This window comes from Aphelocoma coerulescens, chromosome 7 (assembly GCF_041296385.1).
Source record: "Aphelocoma coerulescens isolate FSJ_1873_10779 chromosome 7, UR_Acoe_1.0, whole genome shotgun sequence".
In the NCBI taxonomy this organism is placed as follows: Eukaryota; Metazoa; Chordata; class Aves; order Passeriformes; family Corvidae; genus Aphelocoma; species Aphelocoma coerulescens.
In genome coordinates, this window is record NC_091021.1 from 34,662,657 (window position 1) to 34,689,668 (window position 27,012).

The 27,012-nt window shown below is 39.2% G+C and overlaps 1 protein-coding gene across 1 annotated transcript in view; it reads right to left on the reverse strand.

Annotated features, from left to right (window-relative positions):
• Positions 1-4,587: 4,587 nt before the first annotated feature.
• The window catches only part of LOC138113214 (von Willebrand factor D and EGF domain-containing protein-like), a 171,308-nt gene continuing 148,883 nt past the window's right edge, over positions 4,588-27,012 (reverse strand). The window contains exons 26-29 of the mRNA XM_069021266.1: positions 19,218-19,313; positions 17,997-18,092; positions 10,862-10,959; positions 4,588-4,653 (exon numbers count right to left, since the gene is read on the reverse strand). Of these exons, the coding sequence (XP_068877367.1) occupies positions 4,639-4,653; positions 10,862-10,959; positions 17,997-18,092; positions 19,218-19,313 (305 nt within the window). The 3' untranslated portion in view covers positions 4,588-4,638. The remainder of the gene's footprint in view (positions 4,654-10,861; positions 10,960-17,996; positions 18,093-19,217; positions 19,314-27,012) is intronic.

Below are 27,012 nucleotides of genomic sequence, written 5' to 3' on the forward strand. Positions count from 1 at the left end.
TCTCTGTATTCTCTTAGTAAACTCATCACAAGTTATTCCCATCTTCCTGATGCAGTACAAATGCCAGCAAGTTACATGTCTAGATTGAAATTATTTCTAAACAAAGGGAAAAGAAATCTAGCCAGGTGTCAATGAAAGCATCTGGGAAATTGGCTGATTCCACCCAAAACACTGTCATGACAGAAGAATAAAATTTCAAGAGCAAAGTTAGTACAAAAGAAATTTGACAAAATTAGGATCATCGGGATAAATGTTCTTTCTGTTTCAGAGTTTATCAAACTAGGGCTTTTCCTTGGAGTCACTTTCCAGTTTTAATAGAGAGGCTTCTCCAAGCCAGTTTAGCTGCAGAGTTTGGGAAGATGTGGAGTTACCTGTCAAATGGGAAAGTAATAACAACTGGGTCTGACACAGAGAAGAGAGAGAAGGATGTAATTCTTTGAACTCTGAAGAGGTCAACTAAGATGTCAATTTGGAATGGAGTTGCCTGGGACTCAGGCAGAGGCAGAAAAGAAAGGCAATTTGTGTCTTAGTTTAGGAGCAGAGACAGAACACGTCCTCTTGGATATGGGAGTGGGCATGGAGAGAAGACAGGCACAGGCTGCGCTGCAGGAGCCAGACTTCACCTCTGCTGGAGGAGCTCCTGCACCTCTGCTCACAGTGCAGGGCCTGGAGCTTTTACAAAAGAACTGCACAGTGCATCTGTGTGTTCCTCTTCCTGGGAGAAACTGGCTAAAATCCCCCAAACCTCAGCAGAAATAGATAGGAAGCAATAGAGAGGACAGAGGAATGTCTGTGTCCTGCAAGGCAGAGACCTTCTTCCTGTCCAAACCTGCCCCTGAGATCCTGTTCTCTAGCATAGTGAGGACTTGTTCTGAATAATGATCATTAATTTTGGATGTGGCAGCTCCTACCTAGAGCTCCTGAGCATGAATTAGTTTGCCCAAGTATAAATAGTAATCTTAGAGTTATAACATAATGTTATGCATATTTTGTATATTCTGGTAAGTCCTGCTCCTTCCCTAAATGATATCAATGTTAAAAAATTAATTGAGCATAAAGATGTAGTATAAAGTCCACAGAGCATATCGTTAACTAAAGCTTTTGTAGTTAAATAATTAAAAAGAAAAATAATTCTATGCATAATTCCATGTTGCTTTATTTATGTATATGGAGTATTGCAAAGTCTTTCTCATTTGAGATGTGATTATGAGTTGGCAGATCCTCTCAATGTGTCATCAGCTTGAAATGAGCCCCAAACTTTCCTCATTTCAATCCATCCCTGTCTGTTGTATCAGTGTTCCATGTGGAACAGGGTTTTCTGGTTTAAATAACCACAGAGACCAGCTCATGCTTCTCTCCCTATGGGTGGTCTCCCTCAGTCAGAGTTAGTGGCTTCTGCTGCTGTACTTATTCACGGATAAATCAAGGAATGACATCTGCAGGCCCCCAAAAGTGGGACATTTCTGATGCAAAACTGCTTATTTTCAAAAGAGTTAAGATATTGTATCTATCTATTCTACAGGGAGAACATGCACTTCTTTAAACTTAAAATGCACTTCATAACACGAGAGAAAAAGACCCTTTTAAAATGAAATGGTACTTTCCCTTATGGAACTCTGAAGAACATGGCTATTTTTCCATTACTAGTATTTTTTTTTTTTTTTTTTTTTTTTTTTTTTTTTTTTTTTTACTTCAAAGCAATTTCTACGAGGTTTTGAGCTGATGTACTCTGGTGATGCACATATGTGCACAGGTACCTATGTTCAGTGGAACTTGTACCTGTCCCATCTTTTTGACAAAGGTTAAAAGTGGCAACACAGCCCCCAAAAATAAGTCCTTTATACATTTTGTAGCCTCCTGCTCTCTAGGCAGAAAAAGTGTAGGGGACACCTTCTGTCTTGAAAATAACACAAACCCTAAGCAAATACTTAAAGAATAGAGACAGTGACTTAATGTTTAAACATCCACATGAATGAATATTATAAACCATGGACGAGTTAAATCTGCCAATTACTGTGCTCTTAAAAAGTTTTATATTAAGCAAAAACCCCTAAAGGTCCTCGTTCTTCCTAATGGTTCTGTTTGCTATTCCCATAAAAAGAGAATATGATTTATTGTACCCTATTTATTCTGGGTTTAATAGGATTTTGAAACAAGTCTTCAGCAAACAAAGAATATTGGAAGTCCTAATGACAATTAGAAGTTAGTTCTAAGTAACTCATAACTTCAAGTACTGAGCTGGTACAATATTTTTGGTGGAGTGCAGTTACTAAGACTTCTGCCTTTAGCTCCTTTTTGTATTTTTGGACATATAACAGAGGCAGTGGCTTATAAGACAAGGTTTAGAAAAATAAGACCTTTTTTTTTGCAAGAAAATGTCCCTATTGGATAGCTTTCAACAAGGTGTAAAACATGTATGAAATTCTAAAGAATAATTTTTCTCTTATCCAATATCTTGTTTAAAACACATTTAGGGAGTAAAGTAATTGCCCCATCTAGGGAGTTTTTAGCAAAGAGTATTGAACAATCGAGGGAAGCAAATGAGTTAAGTGACTGTGAGAAAAGAAGAGTGTCAAATTCATCCTTCAGGAAGAAGAGTTACACTGACAGGGCCTGTGAGCCAAAGTAACTGTAGGTTACCCGTAGTATCAGATACCAGAGCTTGAGTGTTGCTATTATTTAGCAATTGTTTCTGTTTTATAACCACACATGAACACTCCTCAGTGACACAAAACCTTTTTGAATTGTCTGAAAACAGATGGGGATGAAGGTTGTCTCAAATAGTCCCTTCCAGAAATACAGTGAGACTGCAAGGTGTGAAAAGCTGTTTTAGATTTTCAAATCCAATCTTGGCAAGTAGTTTTGATCATTAGCATTGTCTCTGGTAGGCAGGGAGGCAAAGTAATAGAAATCTTTTTTATTGATTGGGGCTGTACTTGAAGAAAGGTGTAATTGCCACCCTAAATTTAATCTTGTGGATACACATCAGGTGCCAATGTTCTGTTTTAGTATTAATGTCTTCCTGGAACTGCTAGAAAACTTCACTTCATATTAACATTGCTGACTGTGGTCTAGATCAGAGTGTATAAGTAAAATATAGGAAGGATTTTTGAACACTGATCCTTTGTCTAAGTGTTTGTAGGAGGCTTTCAAGGAGCATCCAGCGTAATTTGCTTTTTTAATCTTTTGTAATTGGGACACTTTTTACACTGGAGCGGTTGCTAACATAAAACAAAACTTCAGAAATAAAGAATAGAAAATCATTTATTGGAGAACAGAATATATAGTTTTAAAAACAATTTGCTATATTAGTTAAAAATGGGGAAAAAATGCTTCTCCTAGAAGAAGGGAAGGAGGAGTGTTTTGGTGAATTATAGTAGCTGCAGTTTTTCCAAGCTTTTTTTAATGACTTAATTTGGAGTATTCAAGCATGTCACAGTACGTTTTTGATTCTTATAAATTGACAGCAAGAGTCAGATCAAATATTACACCTAGTTACTGTTACAGTCCTGAAGGTTCAATCAAAAAGTCCTTGCTTGTATCATTGTTCCCCTCGGTTTCTTCAGGAAGAATGAGGGAATATCAAAACTCCTGTATTCCTCAATCAAGGCATCCAAGATTTCAGTCTATATTTGCCCTGAATCTTCCAGTGAGACAAACAAAAGCAGAGGGTGGATACCCAGAGTGTTTAGGATTTACCTTACAGAACCTGAGTTGTCCAAGGTGACAGTGTAGGAATCTTTTTTTCCAATTGAACTTATACTTGTTTTTACTCCCTTCTTCACACTCCTTTCTCCTCTTGCAGTTTTCCACATCAGTACCTCTGCTTGTGATAAAACACCCGGTAGGTGAGACAATTTTGTAGAGTAAGCTGCAAATTTCAGAGCCCACCTAGATTTTCCACTATTTCACCAATTGTATGATTAGAAGGATGGTTTTCTAAAATGCTTCCAGGGATTTGGGCTGTTTGGCTACGAGGGGCTTTGTGAGACCTTAGCATATCTATGGTTGACTGACCCAGGAAAAGCCTTTGTTTCCCAGCTGCTGCACTGATACCTCCCCAAATAAATGCTGACACATTAACAACTCAGAAAACAAAAACATTTGGCTTTAGCAGTTACTCAGCAGAAAGACACTGAGCTCGTGTCAGTTAAACATGATTGAAGTATTTTCATTTGTAGTCACCGAAATATCCCAGTCAAATCGGGATCTTATTTATTCATTTATCTTTAGACTGTGGGTAAACATATATGTTTATTAAAAAATTCCAAAAAAAATAGAGGAAATTCATCTGTGCCATCAGTTTTTAATGAAAGCAGGATAACAGGGCACTAAATTTTTATTATAAAGTGCTCTGTACCATTGTAAAATCTTCTTGTCAGGCGCAGTTGTGATGGTGTCACTACAGCAGCAGATCATAAATTTGAGTCTTGCCATGGACAGATTTGAAAATAAATGCTGGTTTATTGACATATGAGAAAGATTTTGGCTTTTTTCTTTACTCTTCTGTGCGATTATATAAGGGTAAAAGGGAGAGAACTAGCAATTTCTTCACACTGCATCTTCCCAAACAAAAAACGTGCTCAGTGCCAGATTATCAATACCCAAATGATTGCCTTCATTGTCCTGCTGTTCTCTTCATCCTACGGGGAGCTGCAAAAAAGAAATAAGGATTCAGCTGCTTATGGGACTACAGAAGAAACAGCCTCATGCATGGGGTGTCATGTAAGAAACATTACGTGCAAGTACTCAACTGATTTATTCTAGTTGCTGTATTTTCTTTGGAATTTATGTAATTCTGGCAAAATCGCAATCCACCTTTTCTTTCCTCCCCCACAATTTTGACTTAGGTAACCAAAGGTTTTATTAACCTGGGAATGAAGAACATGTTTTTGAAAGGGCTTAAGCAGTGGAATGATGGATGGAAGCGTTCCCAAAGCATGCACATAAAGTGCCATCACGGAGCTGAGGCTGGTTTCTGCTCCATCGCCCCAACAGGAAAACAGCAATATTGCTGCAATGATTCCGCTTAGGCTCTATTATTTGCGGTGGCGCTTGACAGTTATGGAGTTGGAATTCAATTTCTTTCATCTAAAACAGGTGTGCCTTAAAGAAAAAAAAAAAAAAAAAAATCACTCTGCCACTTTTGTATAACGCACGGAGATTGTTGGCTTCTTGCCTGAAAGCGTTTCAGGGCACTTATCCCATTTTCATAGAGCAGAAGTTGTCCATGAATATCATCCCGGTTTAAATACATGAGTGAATTTGCTTTATCTCAAAGCAAGATAATAGATGATATGAAAAGCTTTGTTTTATACTAGCATATACATTTAAGAACCGTTCTGAAGGGCATTTTTGTAGAAATCTCTATTACAAAGCACATAAAGAGGTTGATGTTATTTTATTATTCAGGACAAGAAGAAAGGTGTTTCTTAATCTTGATATACCTGTATTTGGTATGACAGGTTAACCTTGATATTAGCATCATGTATCCAAATTTTTCTCCTTCATTTTTGACTCTAATATACCCTTCCTTACTTTCAGATAGTGAGGTATCTAAGCATTATTTGTGACTAGTACATGGCACATTTATTTTATATGAAAAGGCTCCTACAAGTGCCCGCTGGGATTTAGACAGGTTTAGTTAGGATAAGGATTTGAGAAAAAAATGTGTAATATCTGCAAGAGTGAGATATGTTTATTGAGGTCAGATAAAAATATTTGTGCATGTCTGTGTCATATTACATATTTCCATGTATGTATATACACCTTTAGATGGAAATGTCTATCTGGATTTTAAATGTGCATATTTTTATGTCTAAGTTTATAAATGTATATATAAATATATGGCTATATATGCACAAATAGTCTGACCAACAGACATGTGCAGCTCGATGCTGCTTGTATTTGACTTTGCCTTTCTAATCTCATATTGCTTCCATTTACTTGTCAAATAATTTACAGAGAGACAAGCTGTATTTTCAGAAAACTCCACAGATGACTTACTTGTACATTGACTGATGCTGAATGCAGCTGGGATAACTTGAGCACCCTTGATTTGTGGTTTAATGTCTCTTAATGTATAAATGAACTAAGTAATAGTGATGTGAAGGTCACTAGTTGCAGCAAAGGATTGCCTTAATACGAGAAATAGTTTATTAAAGACAGTGTGTATTTTCAGGCTGTACTGAAATCAATAGTGTGTCTAATCTTTGGGAGGTACTCACTGGGTTCATTCCTAGGGAATGGATGGCCAGTTACTGTTCCATTCACTGGTGAATTCCATAGATAAAAATAACTTTTATAAGATTTGCCTTTTCTTAATTATTGTTTTCTGCAACAGGCTACACTTCTCAGGACCTTTCTGCCTTAGAATAAATATTCAAGAGACAGACAAGTTTAGCACATTCATATTTAAACTCTTATTGGGAAAATACACCATCACAATTGCTTGTAGTGTAATATTATGTACCATTTATATCTAACCAGATAACATTGTTTATCTTAAATTAATTCTGTTGGCTTAATTAATGCTATTACTTTAATCCATTTAGGAAGGCAAAAACAACAAGGAAAGCGTGATGGTATCAGTTAGGACAACAGATACGGTATCAGTTTCAACTTCCCACAAATTCCCTGTTGTACAAATGATGCAGTGATTGCCTCATTCTCTGTTGGGACTAAAGCTTCCATTGGAACCCAGGTTTGTTGAGCCTGTTTTGTCTGGGCCACCCCTTGCAGCCCTGAACAAAGGTGCTCTAACGGCAGGTTTGAACGCAAAAGTCAGCGCGAGCATTTGTCTTCATGTCTGCCATGGAACTTGCTAAATTATCTGGATCTCTCTGAGTCAATACAAATTAAAAATATGCACAAGGCTTCTAAGAGAGTGATTGCTATTCTAGCAAGTTCATTAGCCTTCTGAGGAATGCTGTTGGCAGGCTTTGTTTAGCACAAGTCCAAAACAAAGTAAAGCAAAAATGTCACAAAATGAATTGCAAATCAATTGACAATATAAATGTGAGAAATAGGATGTAGATGATGAATAATTTAGGGAAATGTATATTGTTCCTCCAGGAGCCTTAACTGCACAAATGGGAACAATACTAAAGATTACAGCAGAGAAAGGGGAATAACTTGATTAAACAAATATGGGCCATCCAGCTTTTCCAAGTACACTGGCAAAACCAGACTCCAGGCACTGTTTAGTTTGTGGACAAAAAAAAAGAGTTCTTCAGGGAGGCTTTTTTGTTTCCAGCTCTCTGCATCTATTCACATCAGACAATTTGACTGGGTTTGTGACGTTTCCACTATTTCCACAGTAAATAATTCTTGCCCTGCAGATGCTTGGTGCAAAAAAACCCAAATCAAAGACACAGGGAAGATGGAACTAGATGATGTTTAAGGTCCCTTCCAACCCAAACCATTCTGCAAATCCATGATTCTCTTTCCTTCGTGTCTTCAGTCTGTACTTTGAAAAAGAAATGCTAAAAACGAATATTTCACTCTGATTTTATGAGAATAAGTTGAAGACCAAAAATTAAGTTTACAGGAGGAAATCAGTCTCCTAAACTGGATAAATGGCAATTACATTGCATTCCTTCCCCATTTAACTTCAGGCTCAGTTACCTAGAGAATCCCTTGTCAGCTGCTGCTGAAGGGAGGGAAGAGGCTGCTCCTCTCCATTTTAATCCAGGTTTTTTGACAAATTTTATGTGTCACTGCTACTGTATTGTTCCCATTATTTGAAGATTCATAACAGAAACAGAGCAAACCATGAGTTTTAACTCCCATAGCAAAACAGTGGTAAATCCAGCAGGGAGGAGAGAAGATGCAGATGACACAGGCAAGGCTGATGTGCTCAGTGCCTCTTCCTCACTCTTCACAGAAAGGTTAAATGTGACAAAAGCTTTGACATGATCAGAATTAGCAAGGGAACATGAATGTAAGGGAGAACAGGGAAGGAACGGAGTATTTAGATTCAGAAAAGTCAGATTTAAGGTCTGTTTACAAGGTTAAATGGCTGGGCAATAAACTGGGATTTGCATTTATGGCATGCTATCTGCTGTGTATTAACTCCCCATAAGGAACATCTCAGTAAATAAGAGGGTCTTTACATGAAGCAGCTTTTCCAGGTCAAGAGATCCTCAGAGTTACCCCAGCATATTTAAAGATGCGGTTTCTAAGCCAGCAGTGATTTGCTTTGAGAACTCCCAAAGGATATAAATAGTCCCAATAAACATAGTACATGTCTTTAGATGAGAAAAAAGAAGGAAAAGCAAGGGAATGACAGCCAAAGACTCAGACTAAGTTGGTATCTGGGGAGATGCTAACATAAATTATTAAACAATCAATTTATAAGCTCCTCAAGCTTAGTGAGGGAAGCAGTCACTCTGTCCACAAAGAACAGATGTTTTTCACTTTAGGGAGCTTCTGATGTGACTCAGACAGTCATGCCAGTAAGTATGATTCATAATAAATTAGTAAGGAGCAAGGCCTGTTTGAGAAAGCATTATCAAGGAATAATTTTATCAATAGTCTGTAGGTCCTGATTCTTCTGCTATTCACCACTTTCCTTAATGTCTCAGGCAATGAGATGTCACATTTTTGAACAATGTCACACTTGGAGGCAGTGCAAGCAGGCTTAGAATTAAAAATCTGTTTGATAAATGAGTGAAGCAGCTTGAAATCCATAAGACAAAATTAAGTAAAGATGATAAAGATGGTGCTTTCAGAGGAAAAGTCAACTGCACCAATGCCAAATGGGAAACGAGTGATAAGGTGTCAGGACTGTGGGAAAGACAGAGCTTGTGCAGAGCTGTGGCAGAAAAATGTAAATCTCTTTCTCTAAATGTATTAATCAGAGACAGGAGCCACTTGGGGAGGGAGCTGCCACTTGGGGGCTGGAGCTCAGCCACAGCATGCCAGGAAGGACGTGGGGAAACTGGAGTTTAGAGAGAGAACAGGGCTTGCACTTTGGTTGTTCTGGCTCAGGAAAATGGGATAGAATCAGGCAGCAGAGGCTCCAGTTTCCTTCAGACATGTAAATGTTGCCTCTGAGGGATCTGAGCTAACTTTTCCCTGTGACTACCAAGGTTGCACCAAGAAGTATCAATTTTACTCACAGCAGATTGGATGTATATTCCATGTCAGGAAAATCAGAACTGTGCTCTAATAATGCAGTTAAATACTTGAACAATTACTCTGATATCCATGACTGACAGGCTTGGAGAAGAAGTTGATTAAAGCCTTTGCAGATTGTTCACTTACACCCAATCCAGTGTGATAAATGAACTCTTGGGACACCTACCATCCCAAGTTTTTACAGAAATGTGGGTACGTGTACAGTTTACTATAATCTATGCTAGTAAGTCAGCTTTTCATTTCAATATCTCTCATAATTTTGATTTTTTGGAGAAGTAGCTCATTTGCTTTCATATAACATAAGCCATGTAATTTTTATTAAATGCCATGAAATCTGTAATATTAATTACTAGCTGAATTCAGCTTTCAGCAAGGCTCACAGATTGAAGGAAACCTGTTAAGTTGCTTTTATTCAGAACATTTCCTTCTTCACATCAAAGCAATTCATGTCCATATCAGAGTGGCCAATCAGGATTTCTGCAGAATAAGCCCTGAAGCTGAAGAGTGCTTCAAAAAGTCTTAAAAACTGTGAGATGAATCATTGCTAGGGAGACATGTGTGTTTGTATGTGTCACTGGTGACTTGGCATTTTGGACTTACATAATTTGCAAAGTCTTTATCTGCTTTCTTTTTCTATCAGGACTGATTTAGAGTGTAATAGTTTATTCACATGGAAAAGGAAGCTTGATTTTTCTTTTTATTTAATATTTTCTGCTAAGTGCAATAGACTTCCACTTTATTTGTGAAATGACAAATATCCTACTTTGCACATTCACAGCTAGAATAATGCTTGAAAGCAATCCTGGTCATCTTGGTCTGATAGATCCAAAAGGGCAACTCTTGACCTACCAAGGGAGGTCTCCTGAACAGAAGCACCTGCAGAGAATAATTCCAGTTTATCTAGTCATATCCCTGCTTTCATTTCGACTTCTTCTCCTAATTATTTGAGAAAATGTGCATCTTACTTTCATAGGCTATGGCCAACCTGTTTAATAGATTTTTTTTATATATAGAAAATTACATCACTTACTCATCTTATCTACATCATCGTATTTCAGTATTGATGTAGGAGCTGTAGTTTAGTAGGAGAATGTACTTGTTAAAAAATCTATACAGGACTTTGTGATATTAAAATCTAATCATCATTAACAAAATTAAGTGACTATCTGAATAGAGTTGCATGCTCTCTCTTAGTATGTTATGTAATTGAAATGAAAATATATTGATTTTTGCCCCTGGCCTTTCAGTACAGGTAAATGATGGGCAATGTTGTGTTTTGAGAGCTGGAGACTGGGCCAGCCAGGACATCTGTCTGGAATAGTGTTTGTGATATGGGCAATGGCTGTGGCCTAAAGAAAACCAAACTGTTTTGTCTTAGTGGTGATGCAGGGGATGAACTGAAGACCTACACTGGTGTGATGGTCAGGTCAAGGCCATCTGCCAGATGTGCTATAGCCTTGCAAACTATTCTGGTAGTCAGACACGTCTCATTCAGGGTAAAGCAAAAAAAAAAAAAAAAAGGAAAAAAAATAAATCTAGAACTTGGATACAGGCCTAGTTTGCAGCTGAGCAGTCATTAAACCTCCTTTCAAATATTCTATAACCTTATTTACATCTTCCATAAGGTTAACAGGACTTTATTCCATTTACCTGTAAACTGTTTCAGTTACATCTGGTTATTTTTGTCGTTACCATGAGGATCAGTGGGTTTGGGCCTTACCTTCTTTTCACATGCTGAGCCAGTATAGCCACTTCTGCAAGCACAGACATTTGGTCTGATGCATCTGCTTCCAAACAAACAGTTCTGCTCACAAAGTGCTGCAAATGAAAGATAAAGGTCTTTAGAAATACACTTATTCTAAGTCTTGTAATCAGGATGTGAATATTTAGAAATATTCACATGGTTTGTCATAGATTTCTTATGCCTCTGTGTCTCTCATGTTTACAATTTTTAGTTTTTCCTTTTTTTCCCAATGATGGGGAAAGGGAAGACTGTGACAAAGTGATCACCTTGGCTCAGCTGGAAATGCACCAGCACAAGACCTAATTTTTAATGCCAGGGTACATTCTGGGCATTGATGGTTGGGCATCAATGTGTCAAAATTGATTTTCTTTTGTTCCAATTAAAAGAAATAACAGCTGTTAAAAAAGCTGACCATGAGCTGAGATGAAAGAATATGTTAAATATGTACTCCCAAAGGTGATGCTATCACAATACATAAGTAAATGGGAAAATTTGGTGAACTTCACACCTCCGGAAACCAAATAAGAACCTGTGATTTTATGGTCATAGAGAACCAGTAATGAGCTACTTATCCCAAGGAAAAAGAAATCAGAGAAATATTTTATCTTTAATCTAGAGTGCCACTGCATTTATAAAGGCCCATCAATTTGAAGATATTCTGCTAATAAAAGAATCAGTGTTCTATTATTTTTTAAGAGAGAAAAAAGCAATTAGTCAGATTTCAGCCAGTTTTTCATCCTCATTAGCAGTTTCTATTGTTATGACCTTGTTTTGGCATAGAGGAAAAAGAACAGCCAATTCAGAGGGCACCAATTCAAGAAGAACACACGTGTCACAGTATTTTAATTATATCTCATGAGTTAAACCTTCCATAAATATTGCCAGAGTACTGTATCCTAGTTACAGGCAGTCAAACTAATGCTTTCAGAACTGGTCAGATGGGACTCAACAAGTGGTTTCCTACATTTTCTTGTGTGGCAGAGGCATAAAGGAAGCTGCCAGCAATGCACCATTAAGACAGAGCTGAAAATGAAGCAGACACATGTCTGTGACCAACCTCCTTCAGGATGGAGCAGAATGTTCCATCAGATTTAAATGAATTTGCTGTATTCCTATGAGGAGTCTTTTTTTTTTTTTTTTTCCCCACAGAAAATCAACTTTAACAAATTCAAGAGTTGAAGGATCAAATCCCACAATTTCAGTTTGTTGCACTTAGGTTCTGATTTTGACACGGATTTAAGTTCATGCAAAGTCTTTGTGTTGAGATCTGAAGTCTCAGAGACAGACCAGGTCAAACTTCTTTAGGAAACATATTGTGGGATCCTAAGCCTTCCAAAAGGGATTCTCAGAGTTATAATAATTGTTATAATGACCTTGTGAGGCCAATGTCATCATGTTTAACACCTGGAATTTGTATTGGGTTTGTTCTATCAGGTTATTATGTCAGTGTGGAGGCTGAGGTTTTGGCACAGTAGGGAATATTAAAATCTAAATATCTATAACAAACTGCACAGCTATGGGGCAGAGGAGCAAAGAACCAGACTTACTGCCACTCTACACATCTTAAGGAGGAGAGGCTGTAACCAGCTTGGCAAAAGGGTATTTTTATAATCAGGTAGTGAGGGCTCATGCTGTGTCAAAACCACTGACCCAGTCCATGTCCAGAATAAGAACACACACAGACCTGCATGTGCTGGTGACCTTCAGGTGCTCCTTTTGGAAAAGCCAGCTCTGTCAGTGGCTATTTGGGGAAGGAGTCCAGTGACCTGGAGCCAGGAACATGTCTTCCTGGTGTGTGAGCTTGTTGATGCATTCCTGTCACTTTGAAAAGGTAAAGTGCTCTTTTCTTGAAACAAAGTTTAAGGACGAAATTTGGTTTTGTTCGGTGTCTGTTGCAAAATTCTCCTTAAGGTTCAGAACTGTGAACTGCAAACTTTTGAATTTCTCTTTCTTCTGAGAGGGCAGGGGCAAGTTTGAATTCTGGATGTGGAGGGGGCAGAGGAGGAATGAAATCACACTCAAGCTAGAGTGGAGCTTATCATCTGCTGAGTGCTACTCCAGCTCCTCCATGAACCTTGAAAGGACAGATTTATAATTGGAAAATCCTTAGAGTTTCACTCACTGGAACAAAACCATTTCCCAAGAGGGATTGCATCGTCAGTGGAAAAGGCTCCTTGTGCCCAAGCAAGTTTTGTTCCGCTGTGTGGTAAGCAGGGAGAGAGAGAACTGTGTGTGGTAATATTATTAAAAAAGAACTGTGTATATTTCTATTATTTGTTTGATATGAACATGGGCTGGGGAAAAATGGAAGCTGATTTTCCTTTCAGCTTGGTAGATAAAAGATAGATAAAATAGGAACAGGTAATGCAAAGAGAAGTGGATTTTTCTGCAGATCCCTATAGCATCTGGGGGTGTTCTGGTTCACATGGGCATTAGATGAGGTACTAGGAATTTTTTTCCGTCTGTGGTTTCCCTGATTCTCAGTGGATGCAAATAAATTTTAAAAGGGGAAAATATTTCCTCCTTTTTTTATTCTTTTCTTCCTATCTCTCCCTGTTCATCCCCCAGCTTCTTTCTGTAGTGCTCAGAAAAACAAGAGCTCAGTTAGGAGAAAAGTTAAAAACATTTTGGAGGAAAATTGGAATTGACATCACAGAGGATAATAACAGAGCTGAAGTTCAAATGAGTATTTCATAAATGTATTTACAAGCCATGCTAAGCCACTAAACACTAAAAATGACACCAGCTATGTATGCATTACCCTGTACAGATTCAGCAAAGTCATTTAACAAGCTAAGCTTATGCTAAAATTATAATCAATAAATGCTAATTACAGAAAGAGTTTTATCCCTGCATGTTAAAAGAACAGAGCTATAATTTGCATGCGAATGACATTCTTTTCAAAATTATTTGCTTTTTTTTTAAGGTTTGGAAGGGTTACAGAGGAAAGTTTGAAGAAATCCTGCCTGGGATTGTTCAAGGCAGAGAGAGAGAATAGGGAAGAATATTGAGGAAATTATAAGGCCATAAGCTTGACACTTATAACATGCAAATAAAGAGAAGTTATTCTGAAGGGCAATGAGGAGCCAGTATGGGTTCAATAATATTAGAACAGAAGACAGCAGCATGAATTTTAATGATGAACATCCTTCACAACTATAACCTTCTTATACTTTATAATTAATTGTTAGAATTGTACCTTGATCCTGCATTCAGAGCCTTAAACAACAGATTTGTACCCCTGGCCAGAAGGCTTCTGACTTTACCGAGTTGTGGTTTGGGTGTATTTGTCAGGGTAATCAGATTCTGCTGCCATTTCTTTGGCCTAATATTTCTTTCTGAGCTCAAGAAAAAGAGAGGTATGAGGTACCAGCACAGGAGTCAAGGGGAAGCCACAAGCATGGAGCTTTAAACAGGGTGTCTAATATGGAATAGGAAGGAAACCACTGATGGGAAAACATGGTGACCCTGAGATACCATTTCCTTCTTTTCAGAAAGGGAAGGTTTCAGATCTTTTTGCAGCCATGAAAGCTAAAAATGGGGTCAGACAAAAAACCTTTTAGTGGAAGAACCCTCATCTATAAAGCTGCTCTTTGCTACAGCTGAGACACATTGAATATTTCAAGTTACCTTTTTTTTAATGCGTTCTTCCCAAAGGTTATTTCCCTACATTTGCAGTAGAGTCTGAAAATTGACCATTATTCCTTAAACTATGCCCCTCAAAGTCATAGGTATTTATCAAGGATAACGTGTGTATTCCACCATACACCTTATTTGTTGGGACAAATGACCTATTTTATCGATTCTCTTTCAGAAGCCATTCTGTTCAGTTACAGATGAGTGCGGAAGAAAACTACTCTTTTGACTGAGCTCTTTATTTACAGTCTGCTAAAGGAGAACTATTGTGTTTTATCCATTATCAATGTCTACTGAAAGTCTCTTTTGCTCTTGCTGAGGGCTCTAGCTGCAGCCAGGAACTGGTGAAACTCTAAATAAACTTCCCTGCACAGATGTCTCTGGAACGTCATTGTGAGCTTGGCTGATTGGAGCATTAAGAAATCATAATTCACTGCATGACATGGACGTGCAATTCCATTGTGCATCATTGCAAAAGAGGCAGAGCTTTTGCTTGCGTGGTTGCATCTCCAAAATATAGCAGAGCTGTTCCAAATTAGATATAAGCTCCTTAACATACAGTGGATAGCTCTGATATTGCAGCCCATTCTAGCTCTCTGAGGCATTTTCAAAATATTTTAGAAATAAAATTATTCTGACTTAGACTTTGCCAATCTTCATTGCAGTAGAATGGAAAATCTGTACTAGGATATTGTCAATGGCTTTGTCTGCTGGAAGGTTGAAGCATTTTGGGTTATCACTTGTGATGGAGATCTATGTCTTTGCTCCTGGTGAGAGGTGACAAGAAGATCTGAGACATCAGTATTTGAAATTGTAAATATTTAAATTATTAGCGACCTGAAAGTAGAGAATGTTTTGCGTTTTCTGGTTTAGAAGAAGACTGAAGAAAGAAAATGTTTAGAGAGGAATTATTGTGGCAGTTGCTGCCTCCAGTCATCTTCTTGAATGGCCCATGTAGGCTCAGGCCTTTGTGAATTAGAAACTGAACAGATGGAGGAGATCTGTGACTTCTTATTAAAGATAAATCAAAAAATAGATGTCCAAGATGATTTCTTAATATTTGTCCATTGTCCCTTTTGTTGGCTTAAGGGCCTACTCTGGCTGTCTCAGTACAATCTCTTCCATCTGGGAAATGGCCAGAAAATAGTAGTGGAAGTCTCTGTGCATCCTGTGGTTTAGTTGCCCTCCTGAATGTGTTAGGAAGTCAGTGAGGAAAAAATGAGGTTCAGGGTGTAGATGAAACCTGTATCTGCATTTCCATCACCATCATCCTAATAAGGGCAGTTGAGTGAATTCACAGGCTAAAAGCAAAGAATGAAGCTGGGATTATCTAATCTTCTCCTACCCTTGAAAAAGCCCCTGAGAAACAATCCAGCCCTAATGGATTCTGGATTACAGAGAAATTACAGTGATCATTGAAAAAACCTTTCCTCTGGATTGTTATTTGTAGAGTGAGACAGAATATTTGCATTATGAAATGGGAACTATTGAAATTAACTAAATGGAAACAACTGAGATGAATCATATAAAACCATAGAATTAATATATAGTATGAATTAATATATTCAAATATAGTATAACAAACAATATTTATTGATTTAATATAATATCATAGAATAAATAAATAAAAATATGAAAATATTTTGATATAATGAAAAATATGTGGCTACTACTTTCTTATCTCATAATGTGAATATTTTGCTCTGTTATTGAGTTTAATAGCCAAAGTCTGTAGTTAAAGTGGTGCAAATCTAGGCTGAATTCATCTTTGCTGATACTACAGTGGAACACAGAATTTGGGAATACACATCCAAGCAAGACTGGGGTGCTGAGCTCAGGGAAACCTCAGGAGCTTAAATGTGACAAAGCAGTTTTGCACAGGGGAGTGGAGTGATGAACCAAAGAGCTCCTTGCCAGAAGCACACGGGTTCTGGCAGAGCCTGTGGGTTTGGCCCACTGTCCCTGTGCCGCTGGGAGATGGGACAGAGGCCAAAGCAGTACAAGAGCAACAAAAAGAGTAACCAGGGGTTGCTTTGAGGCTGCTGAGCTGCTGCAGCCTGAGCGGCGCTGCCAGAGCTGGGGAGAAGGTGAGCGAGGGAGGCACTCAGGAGGCTTTTCGTGGATAAATACATTTGTTTCATGGAGTTCTGGGTTTGAGGGAACAGCCTCCCATTAAAACATGAAACATGACTTGCTTTTAGGGTTACACTTCTGTGCAAAACTTTATACCGAACATCTGTGAGGATGAAGACTTTCCTGTTCCCCTGCTTCACCCCTGCCTCACTGTGAATACCCTGGAGCAACATTGTGAGACCTCACCATCTGCTCTCTGACAATAGTCTTCTCTCTTTCTCTTTAAAAAATCAGAAATTTGGGGTTGCTGTGGGACCTGGGAGTTTCAGCCAGATCCTTTTGGACAAAAAAAAAAATGATTTAACCTCCCACTATGGGAAAAAATAGTAAAACCAGAATGACTAGCAAATGAAGGGATTTGGAGCAAAGTTTCAAAGGTTAGATAAATCTATAAAAAATTACCTGGGCTTGTGTGCCTGAATAAGACAGCAGAAATTTTTAATGTTTGTCTTCCCTTTCACCGGAACAAGCACTTGTTTAATTATTTTAACACTTGTTTATTTATTTCATAAACTGAGTCAAGAATATGCCATCAATAACTTTAAACATTCCCATGTTTGAACCAGAAGGCAGCTGGCACAAAGAAACAATTACACAGCCATTGGGAGTTGGCTGACAGAAGATTTCTGTAAGTAATTATGCTCTGTGAGTGTGAGGGGAGAGGAAGATAAAAGGAGATAATGCCCTTTAGAGGGGATAATGCCTTGATATTTTCCTCATACCCTTTTGCTGTAAAGCTAATAGCAGGCACAAACTGAAGCGACCCTGAATGTAATTGGCAATAACAGATCTCTTCCCATTCCAGATCTTCCAATCCCCCCAAATGCAAATACTTCCAGCCACCTTGGTCAGTCTGAACAAGTAGAATTTACAGGGTCAGGCTCGAAGGTTAGCAGACACATAGAATTTCTTTCTGTGCTTAATGCCACCTGGGTATAGAGAATGGGTTCTCCATGTCCTTTTCTCCTCGACCTCTCCTTTTTACCTTGTATTTCAAATTATTTAATCTAAAAAGTACTTATTTTGCCTGACAGGTTGATCTCAGCATCCAGAAAAGAGATGAGTCAGGCCTCTTTCTTATGTTGAGTCTAGAAATGTCTTTGAAAGTACCAGTTTTACTGGCAGCACAGGACAGTTCTGACAAATAAGGCAGAATTTAGGTGCTAATCATGTTTCGGTTGACTTTTACACGTAATAGAAGCAGGGAATCTTTTAGGGTGGAAAAGACCTTTAAGATGATTGAGTTCAAGCATAAACCTAACACAACATACACACAGCAGAAAATGTAATGTGTAGAAATCTCTGGTGGTTACGAAGCCGTAGCAATTAAGGGAACACTTACGGGTCTGGCAGAGCATTCCCACCCATCCTCCGGAGCACTCGCAGATGTTGGGACCAACACACTCCCCTCCATTGAGGCATTTCTGCAGGCAAACAGCTGAACAGGTTGCCATGAAACAAGTGAGAAGAGGTACATGATGTATCTGTGTGGTCAAGAGCTGTCTGAGAGGTGACCTGCTAGGCTTTATTCCATATGGCCAGCTTCCAAAGGAATGGATGTGTTCTGTTCATCACATAAGCAGGATGCAGGATTCTTTGACATTTTCTTCTTAAGAAGTTTATTTTTGATAACAGACTACCAGGAGACTTCACATTTCTAATGCTTAGCTCGTCATCAGCTAAGAATAATCTGTCTGTGATACACTCATGCCTGTTATATGCCTGCTACATGTTCCATGTAAAAACCAAATATTTTCATAGTAAAGTTTGATATGTTTATTGCATGTATTATCTGTTCAGAGATCCTGAAGGAGTGAGTGCACGATCTGGTATATATGTATGAGAGACACTTCCTTCCTCCAGCATTTCTGAATAAATTATTAATATTATAAATTCAAACCACTGGTTTTGAAATCATATTTACTAGCAGGACCCAAAGGGTAAAAAGCCAATATTTTAATCGGGTTTGCATACAGTATGTCATCTTGATTATAAATTTATTCAGTTTATCTGTCAACTTCATGGTAATGAATAGCCATGTATGGAAAAATATTCCTTGAAAATATTTTAGGGTGAGAGGTTTTTTTTTTTAATTACATTTTTATGTAACGGTAGTCAGAGTTACAGAGTAAGAACACGTCATTCTCCAAATTATGCACCGATGACCTTGAGAGTACATCAGTTTGGAAGGCTTTTATAGCAGGCTTTAGATAGTTCTGTACTTTGAAATATATGACATTTCTCTGCAGAGTATAACAAAATATGTGAAGCTGTTAAAACATAAAATCAATGCTTCAAGTTTAATACTATAAAAATGAATTTCCATAACAAGATGTATAACAGAACTGCATGAAGCAGAACCAGGGTTCCCCCACACAGCTTTTTCTCCTTTGCAAGCATCAAGTGTTTATAGCGTTTTGCATTACCTGTACTTAAAAACGTTTCTTCAAACTGCTGAAGTAGCAAAACAGATTCTATGTTGGTTTTTAGTATTGAAAGATTGTAAATTGTTGTCGACTGGACTAATTAATATAATCTGTTTGATGGGAGTAGAGATGCTTACGTTTGTTGCAGTGCTTTCCCCTCCAGCCAGACGGGCAGTCACAGACATTTGGGTGGACACATTTCCCCCCGTTCATGCACGTGGGGTCACAGACACCTGCAGGAACACAGCAAAGGGAGAACATGAGAAATGGGAAATGGGGGAAATGAGGGAAGACTTTAGGAGAGGCTTCCTTGCAGAAGGTTAGTTTGCTTGTAATTAAAAACCAGAAAAGTAATTTGGATTTGAGTGTCTGAAACACAGAGGCTTGAAAGCTCCCATAAATCCTTAGAGGAAATGCTGTGCCATGTGTAGAAACTCTTGGGGGGAAGCTCCAGTAAGAGCTGCCTCACCAGACAGAGCAGAGAGGCACTGATTACAGAGATTCCCAAAAAAGCAAGTGGACAGGCCAAAGATTGTTAGAGCTTTCACTTCCTCCTGGGAAAATTCCTCCTTCATGTTCTCAGATGTTCATTTGGATAAGAAAAGCCTTGACGAAGATGGATTGTTTTCACGCTATTTTGGGTATGATTTTGCATACTAAGCATGAATCCTAAAGATCTATTCCTCCATTGCCCTTTCAAACCATTACTTGTTAAAGCACTTACCTTTTTACTTTATTCTTTTGTACAAATAAGATGTGAGAGCTGAGTTGCTCTGTCAAACACAAGAAGCCAGATGGGTTTTTTGTTGATTTCATTAAAAATCTAATAGCTAGTTTTTGTGTCTCAGATTAAGCTGTATTTATCAGTGTTGTTTTAGAACACCCAGCATTAAAATCTCACATTTCTGAGAACTCAAACATCTGTAATCCCAACCTGCTTTGATGTAGGGAGATGCCATAGGCAGCTTCCCGAATTCCTCCTGTCCTGTTTCTTCTTGCCTGTTATGGTAAGTGTAGGAAATACCTATTAGGGGCAGGGTAATTCAGAAACATGGCAGTGCCGGTGTGGTGGGAGTGGGAATGATTTGCATTTTACATGGAAAGAGACACTGGATAATTGGGTGGAGTACAAAGAGCCATGTAACACAGCGAGTGGCTGGACTGCGGCAGGAGAGCCAAGTCAGGAGGAGTTTGGCAGTGAAGGTGTGAGAACACATTTGTGTCCAGAGGCTCCTGCCATGTTCAAAGCTTTACATGCACAGTGGAGCCGCCAGTGACTCCTTCCCATCCGTGGGAATCGGTGTCATTCCTCCCTGCCTGCAGGGATGGGTGGCTGTGGGACAGCCAGCTCCTCCCCAGCAGGGGACTCGAGGGGCTGGCAGCTAAAACGCAGCAGTGCCTTCACCAGCCTCGAGGCTGTGCTGCCTTTTAGCACATCAGCAGCACGAACAGAACGTGAATGCTAATGCTGCAGCGATCCTGACTGTCGGCTGTCTCTGCATACAGCACTCTGAATGACCACAGCCCTCCCTCGGACCTCTACTGTAGGAGGTGGGATCCTGAAAAGAGCCTCAAAATAGGGATGATTACTAAAACATAGCATGCAAAAATGCAGCAACTTTTATCTGATGGGAGAATAACCTTCTGTTCCTCTCTCAGGGATGATCAGGCATTTTTAAGTAGGCAGATTTACTTTCCCTAATTACTCCTCTGATGTAGTGAAATATTGCTTTTGTGGCACTTCGTGTGCTGGCCTCTCCCTCCCTTCAGTCCAGATGCTGCTGCACTGGCAGCTTTTAGAGCTGTATTGCTGCTCTTGCTTGGCTGCTACATTTACATTTCATTCTGTGCCAAGCCTCCTGGGTCCCTCTGCATTGTGACCTGCCCTTAGGCAGGGCAGACATGGCCATGATTATAGGGGCTACTTGGAACCCAGCCCTCAAACTGCCATCCTGCATTTCCTTCTTTCTCCACCTCTCCTGATCCATGCTGTAATCTTGGCCTCTGCTTACTAAGGCTAACGGGGATCTACAGTTCTTGCTGAGCTATTAAAAAAATGCTGCGACCACTGGTTAAAACCTAGGCGAGTTCAAAGAGTCATGGCATTCATAACTCTGAAATAATTTAATCTCTTATTTTCCCTCTTCCTTTTACTCTCCCCTTTGATGTCACATCTCCGATAAGAGATTTTTGATCCACAATATTACATTGTGTTGTATTTGACTTCACATTTCAATTATAAAACAGCTCAGACATTCAGAATTTAGAAAAGATGAGCTCAAACAATAAAGTTTGGTTCTAGATTTAAAATCACCTTATGCTTTTTGATATTCAGGGACCACAGTGTCCCCAGCACTGACCTGCTCTCCTAAAATCAGTTGAAAATCTATAGATTTAGTTTTGAGACCATATGAAACTTGGACAATATTTTCCCACCACCTCTTAGAAAGTGAAGTCAAGAAAAAGTAATGAGGACAGTAGCACTTGTTTAGATGGATATTTCTCTTTTTCTCTTTCTTTTGTTGCTTACATTTTCTGTATATTTTTACCCTTATACAAACAATCACATTCCTGTTTTTCTGGGGATTTTTTTTGGTGTTTTTATTTTTTTCTTTTTTACTGACAGCAGACTCTTCAACTGTGGGGAGTCAAATTAGTAATTCAGCAAAAGTTTCAGCAACAGGTGAGGTCCAGTCTTGATCTGAATAAAACACAAAAGTTCAAACTGACTTTCAACTTTCCATTTCTCCCTTTCTTTGTCCAGCTGCCTTAAAAATGACCAAGTAGCTATGAAAATATAGTATGAACTGCCTTCATTACTTATGGCATCTCTGACTTCAGTGATAAATCCAAAGGAGTTCAATTCAAAGTGAACTAAGGGTTCAAGTCAGTACCAAACCCGTTCTGATCTGGAGGAGAACTTCTGCCTGCCTGCCCTCTGGGGAAGAAATTCTCTTTTTGCCAAGGAATTCACAAGCACCTTTAGGTAAATTAATGCAGTGTTATCTCTCCTCTTTTCCTGCCTGACATCTCCACCTTGTCCTCCCTTCCTTTAACTTTCTTCAATACGACTCCATCTCAATACCCGTCAGGCAGACTTCAACATTTGTTAATGATAACTAATTTGGATCCTTTCTAGTCCCACTCCTTGGCCTCTGTGGAGGAGTTCCAATTTCAAAATAGCAAACAAAAATGTTAGAGTCTCTCACAGGAAAACTAAATAAATTATCAGACACTAGGAGAGCAAATCAAATTATTGCAATCCTCCCAGGTACTGGCATGACTTTGAAAAGACTCACTTTTTTTTTTTGCCCTCCTCTTAAAAAAGGCCTGGCATCTTGGTCCTGAGACAGCAGAGGTTTGCTAAGTTTTCCACCTCTCTTGGGGACTAGTCTAATGCCATGGATATAACCACATTTGTGTCTTCCCTTAGCTCAGTTAGGTAGGATATACCACTGGGAGTAGGGGGAGTCCCATACTATCCACAGGTCCTGGGTACAAGCTTGCTGGCAGTCAGTGAGTATCACTAAAGCCTTAATCATTCCCTTGCTGCTAATGTCGACATTTCCATGCTCTTCAGCAAGAACCAAAGCACAGAATTTCATATGCAAGGGTGCTACTTGAGTCTGTAATGCTCCACAATTCTGTAAGGCCACCATTTACAGCTAGGAACCACCTCCATGATCTTGTTTCGCTGAGCTGGTGGGTTAGATAAGGTAAGCCTACGCTGAAGGTGATAAAGCAGGTTGAAGAAGTGTGGTTATGTGTTGCATTTCAGATGAGGGGTGATTTCGATAAGGTAACAAGCAGCTGCAGGTGTTAAGATAAAACACAGGTGTTGCACAGAACATCACACAAAACGTGCACAGTTCTCCCAGGCGCTGAAAGGCATTCTCAACTTGCTGAGTTTTCTGTTTCATGCAGCAGCTCTTTCTCTTTGATGGCTTTAATGTGTTTTGACCTTACAATCACTTAAAATTTCCTGTGACCCTTTTCATAGCTTATCCCCTCTAGGCTCACTTGACCCAGTGAAGTGCTTCTTGCAACTCTTTTTATCAACCTCCATGAAGCTCCACACTGAACGCTTCAGCCCTAAAATCTTTAAGGCAGTCAGACCTTTTGCTTTGTCAGCCAAAGAGAGGAATTTGCCTGCAAAATAAATATTTCTGGAGATTACTGAAACCACCCAACACCTGAAATGTTGTGTGTGATGTGAAGCCTGTCCTCCTGCTGTAAGTAGCACCAGCAATAGACGCCCATAATTTCAGTGACTTCTGCTGCCTGCCTTTGTTCCCTTTGATCTACAGTTATATTTCTGCTACAATGTACACAGTATTAAGAAAAATATCCCTGTTATGCAAAGCCAGAAGGGACTGGGGGCAAAGTGAAGCACTGGACATGCTTTGCTGCACTGCAGATACTAGGATTGACTCTATCAAAGAGTCACACTATTAACCAGCTGTATCTGCTGACCAGAGACAGCAATGAGAAAAAGCCAAACATGTCCTCCAGATCTCCACTGCTTCTGTGGATTATCAGACAAAAACTTTTCCAGTTTAATCTGAGCCACCTTTAGACACAAGGACTTCATTACCCCTTTTCTCACTAGAAGGAGATAATAATAAGTAGTGAAAAGCTTTTAATTTTGTTGAAATAAGACAATCTTCATCACCAGCCTCATAAAGTCAAAAGAGAGGGAATATTAAACCAGGGTCCTAAAATCTTAGCAGAGAGCAATCCCCTGCAATGCTTCAGGAACTGAAACATCCTTGGCCATGAGACTGCACAGACTATTTCTTTCTGAATCAAAAATTACCTGTCATCCCATATCCTGAGCCATGGCTCTGATGAGGAGACAGTGCATCAAGCTGCAGTGCTGATTAGAAGATGCAGTTTTCAAGACAGCTTCTCTTTTTCTTTCTTTTATTTTTTTATTTTTTTGTTTGCCCTGTAGAAGCTGAGTAAATTGACCTGCTTCTCGGTGCATCCTGCCTTTGGATGGAAGAGAGAAAATAGCCTCAAGCAGTAACATCTGTGTGGGCCAGCTGAGGCAATGCATCAGGCTGTATCTTGCTGACAAAGAGCACAGAAATGCAGCCAAAAGAACACCTACTGGTAGATACATACTTCAACTTATCCCTTAAGTCACCATCCCTGTGCTGACATTTCTGGGTGATTCACAGGCATTGTTTTTATTTCTGGCTGGTGCTGGTTTTGAACTGATGACTGCTCTGTGGGTCCAGTGCATAATTCAACTTGTTCTATTGCTCTTCTGAGGAGCTTGATCAGTCTCAGCTTTGGTTTTTCTATGGGTGCATGTTGTTTTAATGTTTGTTTCCTCCTTGCTGCTTAGTGGTTACCTTGATTTGGTGTGACACTCTCAAAAGCAGAGAGCTGTAGCTGGGGAGATACAACACAGTACGGACACGGAGCATGGGACAGGTTTAAAAATATCACTGACTGGTCTTGTCAGGAAAACACAGCTTACAGAAGCTGAGCTGTGGACAAAAATGAAACCAGTAAACGTTAAAGAAGTGGATTTTGTGTTAAAGCTGGCACTTCTAGCCCTTTGCAGTGTTTGTAGGTAAAATAAATCACCTATTGATAAAACAAGGAGGACTTGGAGAAGCTCTGTGCCAGGAATGACACAATCACGATACTGCAGCCTTAAAGTGTGGGGATGTTGCTGATCCTTTTCACAGGACGTGAACTGGAAGGTCAGACCAGCAGTTTCACAAAACAGCACAGCTCAATTGATCGACTGGAAGAAGGTTCCCCATCTCTCTGGGTGCGTTGTGCACCCAAGCAGCACTGCTCAGATGAAACATTATCCTGGCTGCAGAAAGGAAACAATTGCTTGGATGCTTCTAGGCTCCAAATAAAGATTTGATCTTGCTGAATGATCTTCAATCCTTTAAAAAATAAAAATAAAAAAAAAAATCCCCAGATGGGTGTGTTCTGGCCAAAAAAAGATTTTTCTAACAAAGGGCACCATTGTTTGGATTCTACTGGCAGAAATTAGTGGAGGTAAAAAAATGTCATTCACCCCTTTAGAGGGTATAACTGATGCTCAACAGATCATTAGCGAGATGGATGTACCAATATATCTGCTGCTGTGAAGGTCCCAAATGCACATAGCTCTGAAAAACACGTTATGGATTCGGGACACTGGCAATTTCTAGTCCCCTTTCTTCTGCTTCCAAGGGCACTGAGGAAATAGTTTTGCCCATGCTGAGTTTTAGGCACATATGCTGTTCCACAGATTGATTTTATCTGAAATTCCTCATCTGTGTTGATGTGGGTTTGTAAATAAAGAAATAACTTTCTCTGCAAGCTCTGTCTGAGTAACCTCGGACGTGTGATCCGCTGAATGTCAGTAATTATAGCCACAGATTAAATTTTAGGGAGAAAGAATATTTGTCATGTAACAAAATTGCAAATTTTGTGCAATGTTCTAAAATTTGGATCCTTATCCATATCAAACTACCAATCATTTTGAGGTTTGCTCATCCCTATTTCTTGCTTCATGTACGTCTGACGGAGATGCAAAGCACTTCTTCAATAAATTACCTTTCTGAATAGTAAAAAAATAATCTGATAGAAACCTCTGAGGGATGCAGTCCGGGAGAACAAATTACTACAAGACACAGAGGGAGCTGTAAATGTAATTGTGATGGTTGTGGTGACAGTTTGCATTTCTAATATATTCACTTTACCACAGAGCTCTAGTAATAAGAGTTACTTTGCATGACCTAGCACACATTTCAGAAGAAAAAATGGCCAGAAAAATTGTAAACCATATAGATAGCAGTGCAACGACAGTGCTTTGTCTAATTATGTCTGGATCTTCATTCTGATGTGTACTCTGATATACTTATGGGGCTTTTTAGAGATATTAAAGCAGGAAATAAATCTAATTTAGTTATTAGCTCAGTAAAAATGAGAAAAATAATTACTACTGTATGGAAAAACTACTGAGCTGCTAGACTGCACTCCTAGAGTCAGTGTGTAATGCACTGCATTGCTGTTTGCTGTCACGTCACTCTCAGCAGCTGATAACATTTTTTATTAGCTGAGGAGGATCCTGATCTCTCCACCTGTATCTCCAAAACATTCCCTGGTAGCAAGTGGTGGGCAAAACTCCTAAACCTCAGGAAACTGATGGGGGATCATCCCTGCAATACAGGCAGGGTACTCCCCACTGTCCTTGGACAGAAATGTCTCTCCCTCTTGGTCTCATGATCTTCATTTTTCCTATTGTTTGTTGTCAGGTGAAACTCTGGACATGCAATGGTATCATGTTCCTGTGAAATACTTCAGCATCTTTCAGAATGAAACCACCATAAACAAAATAAGCATGTGTAGGTGCACATTTGGATGTTTGGGGAATATTCTGCTAGGAACCGTGGGATTTTGAGATCATTAGTAAATCCTTTTTCTCATTTACGGACTGGTTTTAGTCTGATTGCAACACTGTTAATTTGAAAGAGACTATAGATCTACTTTATTCTCATCTTTGCAACTGTTAGTGTAAAATTAATGTGGGGAATTGCAAAGTATACTCTCAGCACAGCTCGTATTCCCCAACTTGTTAGGGGCTTGAGTTTGGTAGCATTTTCTCTTCACTGAAGAATGCTCTGAGTTTTATTAGGTCAGTGAACTATTCCAGCCTGTGTATAAAGAGTTCTGTTGAGCTGCTTTCTTGTCATGCCTGAATGAGAAGTGAAAGAGGACTCATACACACCGTTTCTCCTTTGCTGACTGTTTTTGCAGCTCTGTGCCTGAGGATGACCTGCAGTTTAGGCCATTTCATTCTCCTTGCCCTGTCTGGGATAAGCCACTGCCAGTGCTTGGTGCAATTTGGTTCATTTTCATCTGTGCAAAGGGAAAGGCAGATTCAAGTCTCAAGAGAAGGACAGCAGCCACAGGCCA